Genomic DNA, 25,015 nt, shown 5'->3' with positions numbered 1-25,015 from the left:
TTAAGCTGACCAAAAATAACAGCACTGAATCACCCATCAAAGAGTGGTCTCTCAACTTGCAGTTTACCCTGAATGGGGCTGGGAGGGAGCTGGAGACCAGGAGTCCACGCTCAGCTGCGCCAATGACTTACTGTGTTTCTTTGCACAAATCACTTCACCTGTCTATTTCCCTTCTTAAAATTTTCCTGTTTTTATTGCAAGCTCTTGGGGGCACATTGTGTCTCCCCTTTGTGTACATTTATTGCCTTTTATAATGGAGTATGGATCTAAGTTGATACCTCTTGGCACTATTATAAAATAAATATACTAATAATGCTCTTTACTGATCATTAACATTGAACTCTCTACTTTTAAATGAGATAAAATTGGGCATTGGACCTTCCTCCTGTCCTCTTTCTAAACTTCTAACAAGTGTACATTTATTGCAGTTACTATTCTCTTACCAACTGTATTACAGAAATAAAAACCTGGACACTTACCTTAGGGAGCTTCTTCTGTATCCAAGGAGAAACTAGCACTGTTTGCTCACTGTTGGACTACACCATCTTGAAATCATATACTTGCACATACCCAATACTGCTAATTTATATTTTCATACACAGCTTCCCATAGTGGCAGAAATGATGTATTTGAGGCTTCATATTGAGTTGCAATGAAGAAGTTGCAAAATATTTATTTGGGTTGTTTGTCTTCTTATCCTTTGTTTTTTCTTATGGGTGGGTTGTGTTTGAGTTCTCTTGATTCCTCCTGGCCATTCAGGGATTAAGGGAGTGGGTTATTTCTTTAATGATTTTTAAAAAAATTATGTGGAGAAACAATGAAAAAACAACGTAGTCTGATTAGCTCCCAAAAGAAAGCCTTTGTCCATTATGGCAACAGAAAATATCCCTACACTAAAATTCTTGACTGAAAAATCTTCCTCCTTATACATCACCTTCCATCTCTGAGGGTATGTCTACACTACCCCGCTAGTTCGAACTAGCTGGGTAATGTAGGCATACCGCACTTGCAAATGAAGCCTGGGATTTGAATTTCCCGGGCTTCATTTGCATAAGCGGGGCGCCGCCATTTTAAAATCCCAGCTAGTTCGAACCCCGTGCCGCGCGGCTACACGCGGCACAGAGTAGCTAGTTCGGATTAGGAAGCCTAATGAGGAAGCCTAATGAGAAGCCTAATCCGAACTAGCTACTCCGTGCCGCGTGTAGCCGCGCGGCACAGGGTTCAAACTAGCCGGGATTTAAAAATGGCGCCGGCCGGCTTCATGCAAATGAAGCCCGGGAAATTCAAATCCCGGGCTTCATTTGCAAGTGCGGTATGCCTACATTACCACCCTAGTTCGAACTAGCGGGGTAGTGTAGACATACCCTGATTTAGGGTAGCCACTTCAATGACATAGAAAACCAAACTATTGTCTACCCCTATCACCAACAACAAACAATGGCCCTGGCTATCCTCTCCCTACAAACAAAAATGTCACCGTGCCAACTGTTTCTAATTATAAAATGTTTTAGAAAGGGAAACATTTTCCACACACACACCCAAGAAACAAAAATTAAGCATATGTATTTTATATTATTTTATTTTATTTAACTTATGCTACCATGGCACCACAGTTCAGACAACAGGAATGAGAACTATAGAATGCACTAACATATTCCAAGTAAAAAACAAAACAACATCAAAATTTTTAAATAGCAAGACAGTACAGAAATTGGCCAGGCTGGTTAGAAGACAGCCAGGTGGCAATCCTAAGAATGAGGACTGTTGTGTTCAGTATTCACTTAAAATATCTATTCCTAGTAACAATTTTTAGCTAAACTAGTTTAATAGGATAAAAGCCTTTAAAACCTGTTTGGTGAGAAGAGATGGGTGGATTTGGAAAGGGAGGAATTCTGGGAGAAATGGGTCTAGTTCTGAGATTTGACTATTGATTTGATTGTGCACAGTGCTGTTGGAAGACACACTTTTTTAGGAAATTGCATTAGGTCACTGTTGTTCTGGTGAGGCATTCACTTGCCTGTGAATCTATAAGACAATGGTGGGAAGTCTGCGGCCTGCAGCCCTCTGATGCTTCACGTGAGGCCCGGTGGAAGTCTGCTCCCCTGCATCATGCACCTCTTGTACACTGGGACACCAGAGCTCTACACTTCCTACTCCCCTGCTCCCAGCACCTTCAGAGAGCCATGAATCACCTGATCCATGCCCTATCCCTCTCCTTCCACTCCCTCCCAAAGCTGGAATGCTGTGAATCAACTATTCATGGCTGTTCATGCTCTGGGAGGGAAGGGGAGCAGCAGGGACGGAGGAGCATGAATCAAGCCCTTCCTGGGTCTCTGAACGTGCTAGGAGGAAGTAGGAGGAGTAGGAAATGAGGGGCTCCAGTGCCCCAGCAGGCCAGAGGTGTATGGGGGAAGGGAACAGACAGAGGCCCACTGAAAGGAAGGAGGGCCTTTCATGCAGCCCAATCACTGTTCTTGGTTGCCCATTGCTGCTCTAAGACCCTGATGGAGCATAAGTCTGAAATTAAGCATAGAAGTAGTGCTAGCAAAGTCATTTTAGGCTAGGACTACTCAGATGAGTAAAGGCAAGAATTTGCTGAAATGGGGCCTAATACTGTCGAAGAGGCACCAAATATCACTTGTATTTACCTGTCTGCAGGATTTCTGGGGATAGTTTCTCTTTGCTGGAGTATATCCTTGTAAAAATGTCCACCTTGAATTTAAAAAAAAAATTCAAGCTGAAAATGTCTCAGTTTTATGCATCTTTCTTCCCACCCTCCTTTGTCACTGAAAAGGGGAGGAAAAAGGAAACCAAAGGGGGTAGGACACTGGGGTTGTCTGATCTAAAAGAAAGTTTTGAAAAATGATTTTTTGTCAAAATTTCATTTTTTTAAAAATAGGTCATTTTTAACAAAAACATTGACCGGCTCTACTAATGATAACTTTGACAGAAGAATAAGGAGGGACTGTAGAATTTCATTTTAATTTTGATTGAAAGAATCAATCTTGGCCTTACCTGTTCATCTTCTTTCCCTGCCTGGATCTCTATAACAGCTATTGTTTTCCTGATCTAGGTCAAATAATTCCAGTAGAAGAAAATTATCCTGCTTCTCTGGCTGAATTATGATGTGAAGGCAAGGGTTCTCTTTTTAAGGGGAGAAGCTAGAATCTGTGAAAGGAGATCCAGATATGAAGTGCTTTTTGGCTTTTCTTGTTTGATTTGCTTCTGCATGATTGAGGAGGGGCAGTGCTCTCCATTGGCCTATTTTCTGGTCTGGTATTTGCTCATGGATCATCTTTCTTTAGAGCACTGCATCATTGCACGTATCATTGGTGAAGAAAAGGAGGGAAATATCTCACCCAGATCTTCCTCTTAAGAAGAAAGCATGCCAGAAGGGATGCCAGACTCCTTGCCATGTGGCTTCATTAAAAATCGGGAAGAAGACTCCAGAACTTTTATCATTAGAGATGAATTAGAACAGAGTGGTCAGAGGGATTTTAATATTTAGCATCTGATAAGCCTTATTGACTAGTCTGGTTTTCTGAGTCACAGGAACTGAAGAAGATTGACCTGACCTTGTAATGGACACTTCTTGGCTAGTGCTGGAGGAGAGACTGCAGCTACCAGTGCAGACTCTGAGCCATTTTCTCAACCAAGTGAGGAGTTGGGAGCAACTAGGGGCAGTGTGCTCTTTTTAAGATAGTCTCCCCCCACAGATAAAACTCCAGGGAAAAAAAATGAAGAGTAGCTTGGGAGTAAGCCAATCTGGAGATAAGAGCCCCAGAAATCCTGACACTGTATGAGATGGAGAGAAAGTGGAGACCACTGCTGTTCTAAAATAAGCTAAAACAGCTAAGATTGCAGTGCATAATATAGAGGGCTAAACTTCCATCCTCTTTGCACTAAGAACTGCCTGCAGTATTTACAGAAAGACAAGCTGCCCAAATGCCTCGTACTTGGGGAAAAGGGAGGCCTAGAAAGCCCCTTTAGGTTATGCCTGGACCTGAGACTCATCCCATTCTAATATTTTTTATTTATATTCCAATGTGTTGAAGAGCTAATCAAATGCATTTTCATCTTCTCCACAAGGACCTAAGTTTATTTTATTTACTTTGAATGTTTCTGCTGTGAGACTGTTTTGCAAAAAGTATATGGTTTCTCATAAAACTGAAAATATTTCCTGTATTTCTTCCTGAAGAGTTGAGTAGAAATCCGTGTTAACTCTAATTATGACTAAATTCTACTTTTATTGACTAAAACTCTCTGTGTTATTTCCTCCAGGATCGTCAATGTTAATCTATATTCCTATGCAAGTACATTTTTCAGGGTTTATGCTGTTCTCATTAACTTTGTTACCAATTTTTCAGGGGAACAAAATATATATAGCTTGCAGTAGCACAGGTAGATATTTTATATTATATGCACACACACAACTAAAATTTTAAAAAAAGAGAAGAAAATAGAAACCTGGATTTTGTTTTCTATAACTATTCCATATGCAAATATTCCTGCTATCCACTAAGACAGGAGCAGTATTTCCATGACACAAATAAAAATATTTTAGGATTATACATTTTTCACCACCTGAACTATGAAGAATATTTGCAAAATTCAGGCTATATGACCAAAATAATGACCTACAAACTTTGGAGTAATATCTTTACCCATTTCCTTATGATGAATAAGGAAATATCTTGCTAGATAATAAAACTGGGGCTTTCTTCCATCAAGAGGAAAAAACATATCAGAGGAGAAAAAATGAAACACAAAAATCCACCAGGAGTTAGAAAGGAAATGTTACTTGTGAGAGATGCAAAATTGTCCTGGGGATTGAAGTCTTATCTGTATCCTCAGAACTCACATCCAGAGTACCACATACTCATTCATTACAAGTTAGCCCAGATTGTCTAGTCAATGTGCCTGTCCTCTCTTCTGGATCATTTTCTAGGGAATGAGAGTGTAGTTTAGCCTTCATACTCATTAAATCGCTGACTCTGCAGAGACTGCCAAGAGGATGTCTATTAATGTCAACTTCATGGCTTTTGTATTATGGAACATTTGCCCACTGGGATCTACAGTGAGACCAAAACTTATTTCACAGACCTTTGAACAGTCATGTGGCAGTTATTACTTTAGTTCAGTATTACTAGGTCTAAATGGAATAGGGTGCAATGAAATGGAAGCCCTCTGAAAGCTCCAAGCTGATTAATCTCTTTAGGGTATGTTGGGCCCAGAAAAACAAGGCTTGGTCAACATTATGCTAAGGAAAGTTAACAAAGCTAATTTCATAGGCCTCTGAGTATTCTTGACCAGAACCAGGAATGTGGTTCAAACAGAGGCGCACCCTCCATGCTGGCTTAGGTTATAAAATGTAAGATAAGTGATAAATTACATATTTGTACCTACTGCGGCTTGCTTTGGGAACTGGTCAGTACCTCCCTGTTTCTGCTCCCCTTCGCTAATCTCACCTCCCTGTTTTTGCCCTTTGTTTGTGCCCGACTCCCTTGTCTCCTTGTTCCCGGTACCTGCCTTTTGTGATTGATAAGAAAGTTGCTGATGCATTATGAAGCGCTTCTGGCCACAATGAATGGTTGGCCAAGATATGCATAGATATTAAAAGTTTTAGAAAGGGGGGTGAGTGGCTTGGGTGAAGAGCTTATGACGTGACGGAACTGTCTTTATAAGCCTACCTGTTACTAAAATCGCGGCTGGTTCTCTTTGGAGACGGGCCGCTCTCTATTGTTGTGTGCACTCTTCAATAAAGAGCTTATGATTGGACTTTGCTGGTGTTGCTTGTCTCTTTGCGGTCAGACAACAAACCGAGCCATCTGGGCTAGAGTCCCTGACAGGTACATCAACACTACAGAGAAAGATTGAAGCTGACGCCATCAATCTTCCCAGCTTTGAATTAGCAATCTAGTTAAGACAGTGCGAAGTGAGAGAGGTACTCCAGTCAATACCGGTAACACTGCTTTCATGAGGAGTAAGGGAAGTCGAAGGAAGAGTGTTCTCCCTTCAACTTCCTGCAGTGTAGACAGCTCCAAAAGCTGAGTTAAGCCACTTTGACTTCAGCTACACACTTAACGTAGCTGAAGTTGCGTATCTTAATTCGACTTTGTCCCGTAGTGTAGACATATAAAAGTTTTAGAAGACTTTTCATTGCCACCATAAGTCCACTTTGTGGCATTAACTTTCAGATGTTGCTCTGAATGTACGGTTTGTGTATTTGATCCTATTTCTCTGGAAGTCAATTGAAGGTTTCTCATTACAGGGAGTAGACTCAGACACTACAGCAGAAATATATATCGCCAATCAGTATAAGAAACATGATTATTCTGTTCTTGTGCATGTACTGGATTCAAAATCTTGGAGTGCACTGCCATTAGCTTTCATGTACCTTTTGAAAATATGTTTACAAAGAAAAAGGTATTGCTCCATCATACATGAGTAGTCCTTTTAGTTCAAATTCATTTCTGGAACAGGCCCCTGTTCAGAACAGAATTTATATTCAACAAAATACATTTGATTCTATTGAAGCAGATAAATAAAGTTGAGCACTTACTTTTGGAAACATTTCAAAACCCACATTGGTCAACAACAAATGCTGGATGTGTATATGCTTCTTTTAATTGAAAATTTTACCCAAATAGAAAGATATATTTTTCAGAGTTTTGTAGCAAAATGTTGCCAGAACAAACAGGAAAATCCCTCTCTCCAGATATCTTAAATCAATTATGTAGATACAATGTTGTGACTGTTAAGTTATGAACAATTACAAACAAATTCAATATTTTGAAATAAAGTGAAAGAGGAAATCAACAAAAAAGTATTTTTTAAAAACTAAGGGTATGTCTACCCAGCAGCGCTATTTTGTAATAATGTCCATTATCCTGAAATAGCATTCTGTGCATCTTAACAGCAAGCTTGTTATTTTGAAATGCATTTGAAATAACAGGCTTTTTATTCTGATGTCCCATAAACCTTGTTGCATGAGGATTAAGGAACTCATTGGAATAGCACTCTATTTCGAAATTAGCACTCTTCAGACAGTGCCAAATTTCGAAATAGGCTATCTTGAAATAAGCTGTGCCATTTACATACCTCAAATTGCATAGCTTATTTCAAGCTATGTGCTACTGTGTAGATGTACTCTTAGGAAAGAGTGGCATTATAAAGTATGTAACTGAATAGTAATTTGCTTCTTCTTTCACAAATGTAATTGCACTATAGCATTTTATACATTGCACCATAAAAGTTTGAAAGTATTTTTTATTGCATTGGTGAACACTGACAAAAAGTATATTGAAATTTTCTCATATTAAAACAGCACCATTTTTCAGTGCAGCATTTGCAAAAAGACACAAAAATAGTGTAGCAAAGTTTTAGTCACTTTGTGTTAAGTCCTTTTTCCAGTTTTCCTGATGATATCTATTTCTGTTTCTATATTGTGAAATCTATAAATGCAAAAGCCATCTCTAGGATATCAAATACAAATGTTACTCATTCACAGGCTATATTATCTCAAGTCAGCATCTCAGCTGAGAGATGGATGAATTGGTCTGAATACAGTAATGGATCAAGAACCCTAGATCCATTGGATCAAGAACCAAACTAATGTTGAGTTTTTGAAATGACTGTGCTTTCCACCCTACCATTCATTTCTGCTATCTGTGCCCTGGAGTGGAAAAAATATAGGAAGGGTTTTTCTTTTTGCGATGATCGCCATGATCCAATTCCCTTTGAATTCAGGTTCTGAAATTTATCTCGTGCACCACTGTAACTTCATTGGCTTCAGTAGAGTTGATTTATCCCTGTAAATATGTGATCTGAAACAGGTTCCTATTGCTGTCAAAAAGTCTGAATTAGGATTTAGATTACATGAGTTCAAAGAAGAATACAAACAGTCAGGGTCTGTCTACACAACAGAGATTTTTTTCAGAAAACGGCCATTTTCTCAACAAAACTTCATTTATGTCCTCACTGCAATCACATTCTTTCAAAAAAAATTGAAAGAACAGAGAGGTTTTTCCAACATTGGTAAAGCACTTTCTACAAGGAAGACGCCTTTTTTCAATGAACTCTTTCGGAAAAAGATGTGTGTGGTCTGGGAAGAAGGAGTTCGTCCAGAAGAAGAGGAAAGAGGAAAAAGCACAGATGCCCTGGTGGCCACTCCATCCACAGTAATCACAGTTTAAATGTGAGATAGTGTCCATTCAGGCTGGACGCTATCTTTTGAAAAAGCAGATCACTTTTTCGATGCACTTTGGCAGTGGGGACATGCTTTTTCAGAAGTTTTTTCAGAAGATCTCTTCCGGAAAAGCTTCTTCTGAAAGAAGACATAGCCCCAGACAGACACCTGAACCTGAATTCAGATTTTACATTTCCTCCATCTCCAATCACAGTAACAAGTTTTTATTGTAGCCGTGACTTAATGTATGTATGTAAGTTCTAGCCCGGTGTTTCTCAACCTTTTTTTTTTATAAAGTACCCCTTTAAAAAAAAAAATATCCCCAGTACCTACAGTTTTCAGACACACCATTTTTTTCTACCATTGCAACACATTTGTTTAAACAACTTAATTGTAGCCGGGCGAGTGATGACATTTTTTGGGTGCAAAAAGTACAAAAATAATAAAGCACTGTAAAAATTAGAACAAAAATTCAGTTTTCTTCAAATTTCAGTTGTGTTGACGTACCCCCACCCCCACCAGAGTTCTCTCAAGTACCCTTAAAGATACTCGTACCACTGGTTGAGAAACACTGTTCTAGCCTACTTCCAAAACCAGAGTGAATGCTTAAACACACACACAGACAAACCCAGATTATTTTGGAAAATATATACCATGAAGTCATATTTCAGGCACAACATTTAGTACCATATGTATTTAAAAACATCCCTGGTTTTGTATATTAATGAGGTACAAATATGTCATATATGAATTTTACCACAGACTTTGCTTACAGAGCTTGTATTTAATTGTTACATTTGTCCTAAAATTTCAGTAGTGATAGAGGCTTGTATATGGCTTTCAATAATAAAAATTAATTACAAGCTTGAAGCTAAAATTCTGAGTGCAAGCTACACAATAATTTCTTTTTACCTTATTTGTCATATGGGGACCAATTTATAGCATGAAATTCAGTTCACTGTAACTGAAACTTTTCTATTGCTTTTGTCAAGGACTTTCAAAATACATAATTTATTAGTCTTCTGATTGTTTTTAGACTACACCCTGTTGATAGTTATATCTGAATATATATTGTTGAAATGCTATTGTACGTTTTAATACATCAGCTTCAATATAAATTTACAAAATGCATTACAATAACGTGAGTAACTATTGAATATAATCTAAAGAAGAATTACATTGCATAGTAGCTTAAAACATTTTCAAACCAGCTTTCAATTTACTTTCTGGTGCTTTCTGTAGTATGCACAGGCTGACTAGTTGTGTTGTGATTAACTTTTCATGTCAGACTGGGTATGTGATATTTGGTTTATCATCCAAATTATCATTTCAGTCATTTTTGTCCCTGCTCCTTATTAGATATCAACCAATAGTTATAGAAGATATTGATTAAGAAGAACCTTTTATATAATAATGTATTTGTTCAAATGTATGCCCCATTTCTATTAATTGTATATGCAAGACAAACTACTGACAACTCACCATTATTATTTCCCCCGGAACTTCCATGGCACAATATGGAGAACAGATATACTCTGATAGGTCCATAAAAGGCTATTAGCCAGGAGATAGAAATGCTGTCCTTGGCCTCCGTTTGTCAGAGGCTGGAGAAGGATGGCAGGAGAAAAATCGCTTCATCATTTTCTTTGGTCCACCCTCTTTGGGGCACCTGGTGCTGGCCACTGTCGGCAGACAGGCTACTGGGCTAGATGGACCTTTGGTCTGACCCAGTATGGCCATTCTTATGTTCTTATGTTCTTATTCTGAGGAAATATTTTTAAGTGAAATTCAGCTCTGTGGAGCTAGCCAATACAAGGCATACGTAGCACTTACATTCCACTTAGACACAACCTTAAGTGGTGAATAGGGGTTAATTTCATTCTCCATCAGGTGAATGTTCTTATGATTACAAAAAGTGTCTTTCATAAATGAAGATGATACTATTTTCAGTTTAATTAAAATGTATCCTACAAAATCATCAATATTCATAAAAATGATCTTCGTAAGTCACTGATCGAAATATACTGCACTCATAGAACTAGGGCGTTAAGATTCCTGAAGGTTACTTGGCTGTGAACTTTGATGCAGCCATTCTATAACAATGTTGTAACTGACTCAAGACAGTGAAGTGCGTTAAAGAATATTGGTCAAATAGTCTCTGTGTAGCTGAGTAGAATAAAAAATTAACATATATGTGGCTTTATAAGTAGAATAAGGATATAAATTACCAAGGTTTGACCCAGATTTCAAGGTACGTATGATCTTGTTAAATCATCTCTACAGTATTCACTGATATTACAGAATATTGTACATGATGACATGCTTATTTGTGCATCTAAGGTTAAATGTAACCCCAAAGAAGAATGATAGGGCTCTGTCCTACTCAGTTTTTATACAGATTTTCACATTGTTTTCAATAGCTATTTCTGAATATGACTTGTCAGAAAGAATTTCCTTCACAGGAGAGATGTTTTTCTTTCCATTCAGATTTCAGTATCTTCTTTACCATGCTATCGCTACATGAGTCCAGATTTTAAAATGCCCTCTTTCTGAGCTGCTGTTGCTCCTATAAAATCAGATGTTCCTTAGAACTAAGCATCTATCATTTGTGAATCCGTCCTAATGACCCACCATTTGTGCATATAGTTTCAGGTGTGTGAGAAACTCCATGCACAACATTATTAGATGACCTATTGTTGGTTAACAGACAATGACAAACAAGATAAGATGTAATGAAGTAGGTGGGATGCACAGGTTTTATGAATTAAGGGTATGTGCAGGTCAGCGATCTTCCTTTTCGAACTTTTAATTCAAGACTAAGTTCCAAAACAGAATCAGTTTCTAAGCCGTGGCTGCAAAAAATGTACATGTACAAGTAAACATGCATGCCCAGCTTCTGCTTTCATGTCTAAATCGGCTAATTCCACATGAAAATGAACATTTGTGCACAGGCATTTTTGAAGGTTCAGCTTAGGACCCAGGTTTTAAAAATGTGTTCCCTTATTTTAATAATTGCATCTTGAAAAAAATTCTCAATTCTCTCATGTCAATGATCACAACATCACAATAACATACAGTAAGGGATTTGCATAACGTTCTACTTGCAGGGAACTTGAACAGATGAGTCCATTCTCTCTATCTGTTCTACTGATGCCAGTCAGAGATACATGCAGAATGGAAAAAGAAGTACAAATAACTTCCTGGCAAATTACATTGCACTCATATATTCTTTATCCCCTATTGAAGACATGTGCATACATGGAAAGATACCTGAGATGTGCTTTGCATTTCCAATCAGAGTCTAAACATGATGAGATTGCAAAGAACTGTTCTATGCTTCTTTTTCATTTTGATTTTGCGAAAACCCAAGCTCCATAAAGCGAACATGGGATCAGAATATAGTCTTGTAAAAGGAAACCAAATTGTTTCCCCATAATATAATACCACTCAGAACAAAAACAACTAAAAACAGAACCATGCAGGTCAAGTGCAAATGTCTTTTCTGTAACCCTTTTCTTTAGAACAATGTAATTATTAAAACATTTCTCATTACAGTATTAAAATGTGTATAAATTTTAAAAGAAAGCCTTTGCCAGTGGCTGAATTATAAGGTTTAAAGAAATGCCATGTTTTTATATCTTTTTTCCCCTGACTCTTGAAAAAGAGGATAATAAATCTAAAATTGAATTTATGAATCTAACATTTAACAATTTTCTATGTCAGACTACAAAATATAATAAACTATAAATAGCTTTCAGTATACTCTTTCTTCGCCTTGCTCATCTTTACATTAGATCTAGCAATGTTGAAAGGTAATTGTATAGAATATGCCCACCACAGTACAAAGCTTAAAGCGACTTGATTGTTCCATCAGTGTTTTTACATCAAACAATTTGTGCATGTATTGTAGTCAGCAGTGCTTGTAACTTTTGAATGTGGAAGCTACATTTCTTTAGTAGATCCAAAAGGCAGCTCCTTTTCAGACGAATCATGTTTAAGTTCTAATAGTGATTCCATGGGGTTTTCATTGTCTATGCAGACTGGACAGCATTTTCCTTCCAACAATGTGGGGGGTCAAACACTCTACCAGGAGACATGTCTCTACAGTACAGATTATTTGGCCATTCTGAAAGGTAATGTTAAAGTATTATCTCCTTTCTCAAAAACAAACAAACAAAAACCAAACACACACACCAGAATAGCACAGTATCAATATTTCTTACGGTGCTATTTTCCAGTGCAGCATATAAAATATAGTTCATAAAAATATGCAGATGGTATCTGTCATGCAGACTTGTATAGAATGAAATGATGTACATATGCACACAAATAAGTGATCATTTTCCTAGTTTTAAGATCAACTTGACAGGTTTCTGAGATTAATTACAATGCTCAGAGCAAAAAAAAATTGTTCAACAGTTCTAGCTATTATGAAAGTTTTCTAATTGAATTGCCTTTCTTTTTTAAAAAAAAATGACTTGCACTTGACAAAGGTTTGATTTGCACACCGCTATGCAAAAGACAAGCTTTCCATTCAGATTAATTATAAAATAGTTTAATATCTAAGTTCACTGTAAGTCACAATAAGTGAGTTCCATTCTGTGCTATTTCTTAAGGGAAGCCAATGCTAATAATCAAAATACCTTTTATTGTCTGTTATATTTCACAACTGAGTTTGCTATAAGACAAAAAAAAATGGGATGTGCTAAAAGGGTTATAAAAAGATCATAGCATAACATTGCTATGAGTTGCTGTCAAAGGGCAATCACTCCCAGGTGCCTTTTGTGACGGCCCTGCAAGCAGTTCCTTGCCTCAGTTTCCCTCTTCTAGACACTGACAGTTGTTCCCCTCCTCCCAGGGGCCAATCACCTTCCCACATTCTATGTGATGCTGCCAGGAGCACTCATGCTGGAAACAGCAGAAATCCTCACAGCCTGTCTTCTGGGATTTTATTAATTCACCCCTCACTCCCTCGAGGCCAACATTATGATCATAGTAGGTAAGTCTTTTTGCTGCTCCCATGCTGTCAGTCCACAGCTTTGCTGCTCTGGTTTGGCCAGCAAAATCCTCTTCTGCCCTTACTGCCTTCCCTCGGGAACCACTTACACTCCACTGGTTCTGGCCGCTCTCACCTGGTGACCTCTCACTCCCAGACAGTTCTTACCTGCCTTTTTCCGATGACTCCTCATTATATTCAAAGTAGAGCATACCTGAACTACTGCATTTTCACTTAAGAGGCCAGTTATCCTGTTAAAGTAAAAAAATAAGCATTTATTTGTATTGGTTATATTTAAGTCCATATTAGATCTTGGGTGAGACATTCAAAGATATATGATGCCTAAAAATGCAGATAATCACCTAAGCAGGGGAAGCACCTAATGTCTATAGATTAGGTAAAGTCCAGGAAAAAATGATGCCCCCAATCCTGCAAAGACTTATCATTTTTATGCAGCAGTCCATTGAGCTGAAGTCGTCCCATTCACATACGTGTATATATCTAAGGCCTATGAAATCATTCCATTCAATGAATTCAATACACAAGGATGGAGGAGCTGAAGTTTTGTATCCATATATGGAGTGAAATTCAACCCTATGAAGATGGCCCTATGTACATAGGCACTGTGAATCCCACTGAAGCTGTCTTATGCACAGAACCCGCAGAAATATTAGTGTACAACTTTAGCATTATCTTGTGGGAGTAACTCTTGAGTAGAATGTAGGCCATATGTGCATTGTAAATTTGAGTACATGGAAGCAATATGTGCATACCAATGGCAGAGCTAAAGTGGCTGAAGTCAAAGATTATGCAATGGAATTTAGCATTTCTCTCAGGGTGGCAGACATGACCTCACTCGTGGACAGAAATTGATGGCGGGCTGTTGCTGGACCATACATAAAAGACCTACTAGCCATTGAGTGTAGCCAAAACTCACCTCTTTTCACATGGGAGAATGATGAGAACTGAATATGATTCAGAATGATATGGAACTGTTTGTGTTAGAATAAACGAATCTATACATAAAGGATATCTATATTCCCTGTTAGTAGGCCTATTTGTGAATTTATCTATCACAAAAATAGAACTACATTAAATCTGCCTCACATCTTCTGTAACTGATTTCAACCTATTCAGTGAAGGAGTTAAGTTAGTGTAAAATGCTATCACCAACATCAGATTTCTTCCGTGGTATGTATATTTAAGATGAGGAGTAGAAGAGACTCCATCTGAAATATTCTGTCCTTTTGTTTAGTGGTGGTTATGGCAAGTCTTCACTACATTTCCCCAGAAGCTTTATATTCCCTATTATCACTAAGCTATGGGCAGTTGTGAGGCACACTTTTCTTTCTTAGTTCATCATTGCAACATGCTTCAGCTGGCATGATACCAGAGGAAAGAGAGAACTAGATAGCAGAGAGAACTTTCAGCAATACATACCTCACAGCTACTGCTAATGCAGTCTTCCTTCATCCACTGTTCATTTTCCTTACGTGGAATCCCAGCATCATCCATGCAACCTTCCTGCCACAGGCAAGCCTCCAGCTTATTATCTGCAAAAGGAGAGGGGGGAGGAAGAGGTGAGATAGGAAAAGGTGAAAACTAAGCTGAGGAATAGTACAGCTGAGTGAATCATTATTCTTGATAAGAATATACATGAAAGCTTCAAAAAACCTTCAGACATTTGTTCATTTTCTTACCAGCAGGCTTTTGTCTTGGCTTAATCTGCATTTCTATTTTTGCTCAGAACAAATTTGTGATCCAAAATCTACTTGATAATGTAAATATTTTATTTTCCACCTGTCCTGTAACCAATGGCCTCTGTTCAGATCTCACTGCTCTCACACTCCCTAGGAACTGACTGGTTGATGTAATTTGGACCAGTGATTCATAAGGGATGAACTTCCAGCAACACAGCTACATAAAACAATGTGTCTTCTACTCTCTGGAAACTTGGTGGGGGGAAGGCAAACTGGGCTTGAGGTTACAAAACAAATGTATCTCAGTCTCATCTAGTCTATGACTGCAAAGTAACATGTCTATTCTACTCACATTTTGAACATTTCACTCTTATTAATTATAATAACTCACCGCTGCAATCCGGGTCTCTGACAAAGGGTGGAAAAGGGAGCAGCTGCCCCAAGGGCCTGGCAGTTTAAAAGGGTCTGGGGCTCCCAGCCACCACGGCTGCTCTAGCAACTGTGGCAATCGCTGGAGCTCTGGGACCTATGAAATCACTGCTGGAGCCCCCATCCATGCAGTCTGGGCATTGCAGAAGGGCTGGCCAGGGGAGGCTAACCCTAACCCCCAGCTCAACCTTTCTGCTTGAGACCCCTCCCCTTTTCCCAGGGGTTTAGCATTTCTGTCCTCAGCCCTGGCTGGCTACTATCTGAAACAGAAAAGGAGAAACCACGCTACATGCTCTCAGTATACATTTCTCAAACACAGTAAAGGGATTGATATTTTTCATTTACCGTAAGGCCCTGATTCTGTAGTTAGTCCATGCTAGCTAATCACAGCATCAGATCATGGTTACATTTTCTATTTTAGGTATGCCCAAGCAGGCCAAAGGAACTAGTTCCCTTGTAAATGAATGACCCAGAGGTCTGCTTTCTGGCAACACCTCTGCAGGTTATTGCTTTGAAACAATTGCGTAAAAGCCTCCTAACATTTAAAACAAGCTATTTGGAAAAGGCACCAACCCGGTCCAGAGCCATTGATACAGAGGCTCTGCCAGGCAAGCTGCATTACTGATATGCACTTGTTTCAGAAATTTTAGCTGTTCTTTAGTAGGAGATTGCCTGAAGAAGGGCCAGATACAAAATGAAGCACAGGTTATGCCAAGGCTATCTGGTTACAGAAAGGATCCTCTGTTTCGATAGATGTTCCCCCCTGCATGGAGGAAAACATGGAGAAGCCAGCTGCCTCCATGGTACTGTCTCATCACCATCTGGAAATGTCAGAGGGGATTGGAATCTCAGGGATTGGAATCCTAATGCGGGGCAAAGGCTAGAACAGGAGAAACCCCTATCAAAGGGAAGCCATTGCCTTAGGAAGCACTTGTAAAGCAGTTCAGTTGGACAAGAGAGAACACCTATAAATTTCAGAGATTGCCTGGGGGCAATAGATGATCCCATGGGATGTGTGGGCTTAAGTGAGAGGGATTACACTGCAGCCCCTTAAATGAGTTAGGAATCTAATGCACAATGTTTTCCTTTACCTCATGCATATTTTTGTTAAGTGGGGTGATTGAGGTCTGAATCAGGACTTGGGGATTGAGCGTATAGTATTAAATAGGGGTGTAATATCCTGCTTAATTGGCTGATCAGTTAAACAATATAATTTAATTGGCTAACTAACACATGGACAGAGACTGGTCCTCAGAATGTGTCTCTGCCTATAACAGGCTTAGGCACTCCACTGGCAGGGGCTGCTCTGGCACAAGGGCACCATTTACCTGGTAGTAGCCTCCCTGAAGTTGCAACTCCTGGATTTCATACTTGAGGTTTGATTAAAACTGTATGACTTGATTCCAGAAGGAGATCATAAATGCAACAGAGTTTGAGCTGCTTGCAGCTTTGCCTTTGTGGCAGGGGAGTTTGTTATAAAAAGAGAGAGGCAGGGCAATTAACAAAAAGCTAGGCATTCATGCAATTGAAGGATTGTTAGATCATCATGAAAACATTGCTGGGTACTCCACTTAAGGATAAGAGAAAAAAAGTAGGAATGAGTGTTGGGCTGCTAGGATTTGCATTTGGATCACTGCTCTAAAACTTATAAATGTTCTTGAAAAAGGAGTTAACAATCACTACTCCAAAGCTGCGTGCAAAGAGTTACAAAGGGATCTCACAAAACCAGATGGTTTAGTGAAATTTAGTGTTGATAAGTGCAAAGTAGTGCACAAGGAAAAATATAATCATAACTATAGATACAAAAATGATGAGATCTAAAATAGCTGTTACCACTCAAGAAAGGGATCTTGGAATCACTGTGGTTAGTTCCCTGAAAACATCTTCTCAATGTGCAGTGGCTGTCTAAAACTAAAAAGCTAACAGACTATTGGGGATCATTAGTAAAGTAATGGATAAGAAGACAAATCCATGATTCTATATAAAGTCATGGTATTCCCACATCTTCAGTACTATATGCAGATATGGTCACCACGTCTAAGAAAAGATATTAAACTGATAAGAACAGATTGTATTTGAAAAAGGTACAGAAAGGGCAAGAGAAATTATTAGAGAAATGATTAATATGAGGAGAGATTAACAAAACTGGGATTTTTCAGCTTGGAAAAGAAATGACTAAAGGGTGGGGGGATATGTTAGAGGTCTAGAAAATAATGAATGGTGTGGAAAAATAGAGTAAGGAAATGTTATTCATTCCTTTACTAACATAACACAAGAAGCTGACCCAATTAATTTTAAAACAAATAAAATTAATTATTTTTTCACAGTCAACTTGTGGAACTCTTTGCCAGAAGATAGTGGAAAGGGCCAAACCATAACAGGGTTCCAATGAGAACAAAATAAGTTCAAGGAGGATAGGTCCATGAATGGCTAGTAGCCAGAATGCACAGGATTGGTGTCTCTAGCCTCTGTTTGCCAAAAGACAGGAATGGATGACAGGGAATGGCTCATGATGATTGCCTCTTTTGTTTATTCCTTCTGAAGCATCTGGCATTGGCCACTGTTGGAAGACAGGATACAGGGCCAGAAGGACCATTGGTCTGACCCAGTATGGCCATTCTGATGTTCTTATATATAGCTGAAATGTATCTGCTCTCTTGCTATATCCCACTAGACTCCACTCCCCTTCCAGAGCTAAGAGAGAGTCCAGGAGTCCTGACGGGTCTGTCTCTCGCTCCACAGAGTTAGTATCAAAGTAAGAATATACAGTACACTACATATTTAAGGCTAACCAATGTCCCATAAGTAATTTGTCACAAGATGTCAGAATATGTTAGTGTTAGAGCTGAGTGGGTCTAATATTTATTTAATTTTCTTTCTTTTATGTAGGAATGAGATTTAGTGCTCCTGTCGGCTAACTGCTAAGTTGTCTAGCAAAAAAAGTAGAGTTGTCCAGTGCCTTAGTAGCCCCTGGATAGAGGTGATGTGTATGGTGGGGGAAGGGCAGATGGGGTTGGTTCCCCTCCCCTCCCCGCCCACACACACATACACATTTGGTGCCTGGCTTGTACTGAGCATGCACAGTAACACTGCTGAAGTCTCTATGCTCAGTCTGCCCCCATGCTTTCACCCTCTTTTCCCTCCACCCATAATAGTGTGCACAGGTCAGCTCATCAACCAAAGATCTGAAATGCTCCCCTACTTGGGGCTGGCCTTGCCATGAGAACTGAGGCAGCCGCCTCAGATGCCAGACCGTGGGGGGGGGAGCTGCACCACTAGGACCCAGAGTGTAGAAAATTGTGTCTGCTGCTGGTGCATATGTATTCTCTCTGCAGTACCATGAGAGGAGTAGAACAGGATGAGGACAGAATTGAGACCTTTCAAAGTTTTGGTCCAAGCGAGGGGGCATGAGTGTGTCATTTGAGCTCCCCGCCTCAGGTGCCAAAATGTTATGGGCCGGCCCTGCCCCTACTCCAGATTCCTGGCTGGAGCAGCCCCTGCCTGCAGGGCATGCTGCTGCACTGGAGCAGCCCCAGCAATTAACCTGAAGGGTGAGGCTTATCTGTTAACTGGTTAAATCTTCACATCTCTAATAATAAAATATAAAACAATTTGGTTAAAGCCAGAAGTAGCAGCACACTAATCACTGGGGCTGTGTCTAGACTACATGCCTCTGTCGTCAGAGGCATGTAGATTAGACACATAGGCAAAGGTAAATGAAGTCGCGATTTAAATGATCGCGGCTTCATTTACATTTACATGGCTGCCGCGCTGAGCCGACAAACAGCTGATCAGCTGTTTGTCCGCTCAGCGCGCTAGTCTGGACGCTCCCCTGCCGACATCAAAGCCCTTTGTCGGCAGCCCCGTTATTCCTCATGGGACGAGGTTTACCGGGGCTGCCGACAAAGGGCTTTGATGTCAGCAGGGGAGTGTCCAGACTAGCGCGCTGAGCGGACCAACTGCTGATTAGCTGTTTGTCGGCTCAGCACGGCAGCCATGTAAATGTAAATGAAGCCGCGATCATTTAAATCGTGGCTTCATTTACCTTTGCCAAAACAACAAATCTATATGGCTCCGTCGACGGAGCCATGTAGTTTAGACGTACCCTGGGAGACTTTCAACTGTGAGCGTGTACAATTCCAGTTTCAAACAAACACAGGGAACATGGATGTAGGAGGAAATATAATTCTTACCCGTGGAGAATTATTCTTCACTTTTGATTAAATAAGAATCCATTCTAGGCTTTGAACTTATGTGCCACACACTATTTTATGCAATATGAAAATGCACTGTTCCTGAGTCCTGCTTCAATTACATTGTTCTATATAAATAACTTCTGCTTTGAAGATCAAGTATTTCTAAATTAATAATAAAAATAGTAGCACCCAATTGTTGTCAAGCCTTTGGCACCTGTTAGTTATTCATACTTTAAAAGGAAACATCAATACATGTGCCTTGACATCTGCTAATTTTTTTACAGAAGCACTAACTTGACAGCAGGCTGTGCTTGAGAAAATATTTTCTCTTTGAAATACCTACGTCATACATAAGTGCTTTGCTAAATGGAAAGATGAAGTTTGAAAGAGAATGAAAATGCATAAATTAATTCACAGGTTATTCAGTATCAAACTTTTTAAAATGTTTTAATTTAAGGATCTCTGACTTTTTATAACTGAATGTATCTTTCTGCTGTGTTATAACTTTTTACAAAATTCCTCTCTTAGCACCATCCCAACACTATGGTAATCGAATGGAGCAATGTGTATAATAAAAACTGTTTACCCAGCAGTGACACACACATACTGCATATGTGTGATATAATACTGGAAGACCAATTTTCAGCATGTTACTTCTCCAGGTTAGGGTCAAACTTTCAACTGTGAGCGTGTACAATTCCAGTTTCAACCAAACACAGGGAACATGGACATAGGAGGAAATATAATTCTTACTCATGGAGAATTATTCTTCACTTTTGATTAAATAAGATTAAATAAACAGACCCCGGTCAAGTCAAACTCTTCTGCGTCTACTCCTCCAGAACAGTAGGGCCTCAATCATGATCAAAGGTTATGGATGATAATAATATACAAATAAATAGATGCATACATTTGAAGTCCAAAAGAGACCATTGTGATCTTTTAGTCTCACCTGACTACACAAATTAATTCCTGTTTGAACCAGAAAATCTCTTTAGAAAAAATAATTGCCTTCAGTAATAGGCTGGACAAGGCCCTGAGACACCCTTCCAGAGGCCCTATAGTTCTGCTACACCCCAACCCAGAAAAGGGCCATAGATAAGTCTTCCAGGAGGCTGAAGTAGCTGTGGAGGAACTGGCCAATCAGGGGCTGGAAAGGCCTACAAATGGAGATGCAAAGCAAAGCAGCAGTGCAGATCTCATGGAACGAAGCCAACAGGTGACCGGCTGACTGAGGGAGCAGCAGCAGCACCACCACAGACCGCTCTCAGTGGAGCTGGTGAGAGATTATGGACTATGGTGAAAATGATGAACTAAGGTAAAGCCCTGAGATAGGAGCAAGAATCTGTCTCCTGGAGGCACCAATCTGATCCAGAGAGGGGAAAGAGACAGAAAGACTAAACAGAGCGCACTGAGATGGGCCCCTGGAAAGGTATATCCTAGAAGGGGATGCAAGTATTTCACACTGAGGTGTAACTTGGCCAGAGGGCTGAGTAGCCAAACATGCTGACAAACTTGGGGAATACAGCACCAGGGGGCTTGTGGATGGTGAGTGCCACTCTGTTAGAACCTCACTGTTTAAAATGTATGCCTTATTTCCAGTCAGTTTGCCTAACTTCACCTTAAGACTAATTTCAGTCAAACACATAACTTCTCTTTATTTAAGGAGAAAACATGTTTTTATTTAGCTGTACCATAGTTTCACATATATGATCGAATTGTTTGTACAATTGCTGTGAAACTACTGCAAATCACTCTTCTACCATGAACCCTTTCAGAAAAAAAGAGGGGTTGTTATCAGATTGCAAGATTAGGGAAATAAATCTCAACCCCATAATTAATTCTGTAGTAATTATCATAAAATCATAGAATCATAGACTACTAGGTCTGGAAGGGACCTCGAGAGGTCATCGAGTCCAGTCCCCTGCCCTCATGGCAGGACCAAGTACTGTCTAGGCCATCCCTGATAGACATTTATCTAACCTACTCTTAAATAGCTCCACAGATGGAGATTCCATAACCTCCCTTGGCAATTTGTTCCAGTGTTTAACCACCCTGACAGTTAGGAACTTTTTCCTAACGTCCCACCTAAACCTCCCTTGCTGCAGTTTAAGCCCATTGCTTCTTGTTCTGTCCTCAGAGGCCAAGATGAACAAGTTTTCTCCCTCTTCCTTATGACACCCTTTTAGATACCAGAAAACTGCTATCGTGTCCCCCCCTCAATCTTCTCTTTTCCAAACTAAAAAACCCAATTCTTTCAGCCTTCCTTCAAAGGTCTGTTCTCTAGACCTTTAATCATTTTTGTTGCTCTTCTCTGGACCCTCTCCAATTTCTCCACATCCTTCTTGAAGTGTGGTGCCCACACTTGAAGAAATCGTTGATGAAGATATTGAACAAAGCCCTGCAGAACCCCACGCAGAACCCAAAACGGACTCCTGCAGAACCCCACTTGTTATACCTTTCCAGCAGGATTGAGAATCACTAATAACTACTCTCTGAGTAGGATTATCCAGCCAGTTATGCACCCACCTTATTGTAGTCCTACATACGTTGTATTTGCCTAGTTTATTGATAAGAATATCACGCAAGACCATATCAGATGCCTTACTAAAGTCTAGGTATACCACATCCACCACTTGTCCCTTATCCACAAGACTCTTTATCCTATCAAAGAAAGCTATCAGATTAGTCTGACATGATTTGTCCTTTACATGCTGGCTGTTCCCTATCATCTTGCCACCTTCCAAGTGTTTGCAGATGATTTCTTTAATTACTTGCTCCATTATCTTCCCTAAGTTAAGATAACAGGTCTTAAACTAACTAGTCCATAGTTTCGTGGGTTGTTCTTATTTCCCTTTTTATAAATGGGCACTATATTTGCCCTTTTCCAGTCTTCTGGAATCTCTCCTGTCTCCCATGATTTTCCAAAGATGATAGCTAGAGGCTCAGACACCTCCTCTATCCGCTCTGAGTATTGTAGGATGCATTTCATTAGGCCCTGGTGACTTGCAGGCATCTAACTTTTCTAAATGATTTTTAATTTGATCTTTTTTTATTTTATCTTCTAAACCTACCCCCTTCCCACTAGCATTCACTATATTAGGAATTCCTTCATCAGACTTCTCAGTGAAAACCGAAACAAAGAAGTCATTAAGCATCTCTACCATTTCAAAGTTTCCTGTTATTGTTTCTGTCTCCTCACTGAGCAGTGGGCCTACCTTGTCCTTGGTCTTCCTCTTGCTTCTAATGTATTTATAAAATGTCTTCTTGTTTCCCTTTATTCCTGTAGCTAGTTTGAGCTCATTTTGTGCCTTTGTCTTTCTAATCTTGTGCCTGCATTCCTGTATTGTTTGCCTATACAGGCAGTCCCCAGGTTACGTACAAGATAGGGACTATAGGTTTGTTCTTAAGTTGAATTTGTATGTAAGTCGGAACTGGCTCCAGATTCAGCTGCTGCCACTGAAACTGACTGCTCTGCCCCCAGCTTCCTGGCATCAGCCTGGTCAGTTTCAACAGCTGCTGAATCTGGAGCCTGGGACAGAACAGCTGGGGCACTGCCCGGTAGGTTCCCACAGGACCAACCCAGCAGCACCCCAGCTGCTCTACCCGAGGCGTCCTGCAACAAAAGCCTGGTCTGCTGGGGGGGGGCGCACTAGCTGCTCCCCCTCCGCCCCCAGCACCCGAGGGAGACCCGAGCAAAGCCGCACAGGCGGAGGGACCCTGCCGCCCGTGTGGCTTTGCTCCTGTCCCCCTGGTCTGCTGGGGGGTCCAGCAAAGCCACTGGACCCCCCCAGCAGACCAGGGGGACAGGAGCAAAGCCGCCCAAGCAGCGGGAGTCCCGCTGCCTGGGCGGCTTTGCTCCCAGGCAAACAAGCAAAGCCGCCCAGGCGGCGGCTTTGCTCGGGTGTCCCTGGTCTGCTGGGGGGGTCCAGTGGCTTTGCTGGACCCCCCCCCCCCAGCAGACCAGGGAGACAGGGAGAAGCTTTTCTTGCCCCGGAGGACACGGGCGGCGACTCGCCACCCGGGAGCTCTGGGGAGAGAAAAGCCCCGTTCGTAAGTGCGGTTCCGACTTAAGTCGGATCCGCGTAAGTCGGGGACTGCCTGTATTCATCCTTTGTAATTTGTCCTAGTTTCCATTTTTTATAGGACTCCTTTTTTATTTTTAGATCATGCAAGAAATTATGTTTCTTTTATTTGAACAAAGAAGTTTGATCTATCTGGAGGACCCTCCAATGAATTACAATTGTCATTAAAGGGAACAACATTCACTAAAGAAAAAGACAAAAACTCTATGGACTGAGGTGAATCTCACACACTAGTGGTTTTAATTACAGCAAAAATAAGATCTCGGTAGTCAACTACTGAGATCTAGAACCGTAATGCAAAGTTTAGGAGAAACCTATGGCAGGAGTTCTATCTTTACGTAAAATAAAATTCTTTTTGTGCTTTAAGAAGTGTTCAACTGATATAATGATATTTTGATACATTTTGAACATATTTTTGCAACACTGCAATTATCAGAATATTGAGCTGTTAAATCAATGTTTACCAGATGTATGCTGTATGTGCAAAAGGGTGGAAAATCTGTCTGAGTACTCTGTTGGACAATGGAAGAAAAAACAGGAAGAAAAAAGGGAATTCTCTAGGGATACTCTGGTTAGTTTTATTGTTTAATTTGATTATATTGCTGAAATATATTTAATGGCACAATTGGAAACTACAGATGATTTTTGCTGTGTTTATTAACTGCAACAACAACTACTTCAAATTAAAGCATGTCTTTTACATTAACCAAGAGGTTAATTTCAAAGGCTCAAATCACTCCTTTTGGAAATAAAGACAGGAGATAGCATGTTTCCTTTCTCCCACCCAACAAAGAAGTTGTCAGCCCTGACAATCTGTGGATTTTGGAATAACTGCTGAATATCACAGCTATCTAGAGTTGCCAAGCATCTAGTTCTCAATTGGAATACCCAGTCAAAAAGGGATCCTGCCAGGTCTGGTTGCAGAAACCAAGACCCGGAAGCAGCTGTCAGGTCCCAGTGGCTCCTAAGGCTCTGGGGCAGCTAGGGAGGTTCCATGTGCTGCCCTTGCAGTAGCAGGCACCCTTCCCCCCCCCCCCCCCCCATTCTAGGTACACAAGCACAGTTAGCAAAACTACCCTACTGTAGGAGACCATATTGGTTATGACAGTCTTGCAGTCCATGGAGATAAACGAGGGCCACTCATGTGGAAAGGCCATGAGCATGTCTGAGAACATTTGGTGTAGGCATTTCAGTATGTGCTATTCATTTTCACAGTGGCCCTCACTGGTTATCAGGTCATAGTGTGGCACAGGTTACCTGTAGAGAATTCTCATTTAGATTTTGAGGTACCAGGTGTTAAGGACACACTGGACTATCTAACTGCTACATTCAGAGACAGTGAAATTGCTGAGAATCCTGTTCCAAGTACTACAGAGGACTTGGAAGTTAAGCCTCCAAAAACAGTTGTATTATATGAAAGC

At 40.3% G+C, this 25,015-nt stretch overlaps 1 protein-coding gene across 1 annotated transcript in view; it reads right to left on the bottom strand.

Moving 5' to 3' along the window:
• Window positions 1–2,668: 2,668 nt before the first annotated feature.
• Window positions 2,669–25,015, bottom strand: part of PXDNL (peroxidasin like) — a 175,333-nt gene continuing 152,986 nt past the window's right edge. Inside the window, 3 exon segments of the mRNA XM_075919820.1 lie at window positions 2,669–12,259; window positions 12,261–12,314; window positions 14,625–14,737. Coding sequence (XP_075775935.1) covers window positions 12,131–12,259; window positions 12,261–12,314; window positions 14,625–14,737 — 296 coding nt within the window. The 3' untranslated portion in view covers window positions 2,669–12,130.

This window comes from Pelodiscus sinensis, chromosome 2, assembly GCF_049634645.1.
Source record: "Pelodiscus sinensis isolate JC-2024 chromosome 2, ASM4963464v1, whole genome shotgun sequence".
NCBI classification, from domain to species: domain Eukaryota; kingdom Metazoa; phylum Chordata; order Testudines; family Trionychidae; genus Pelodiscus; species Pelodiscus sinensis.
The sequence above is the reverse complement of the archived record's forward strand: the minus strand, read 5'-3'. Positions and strand labels throughout refer to the sequence as shown.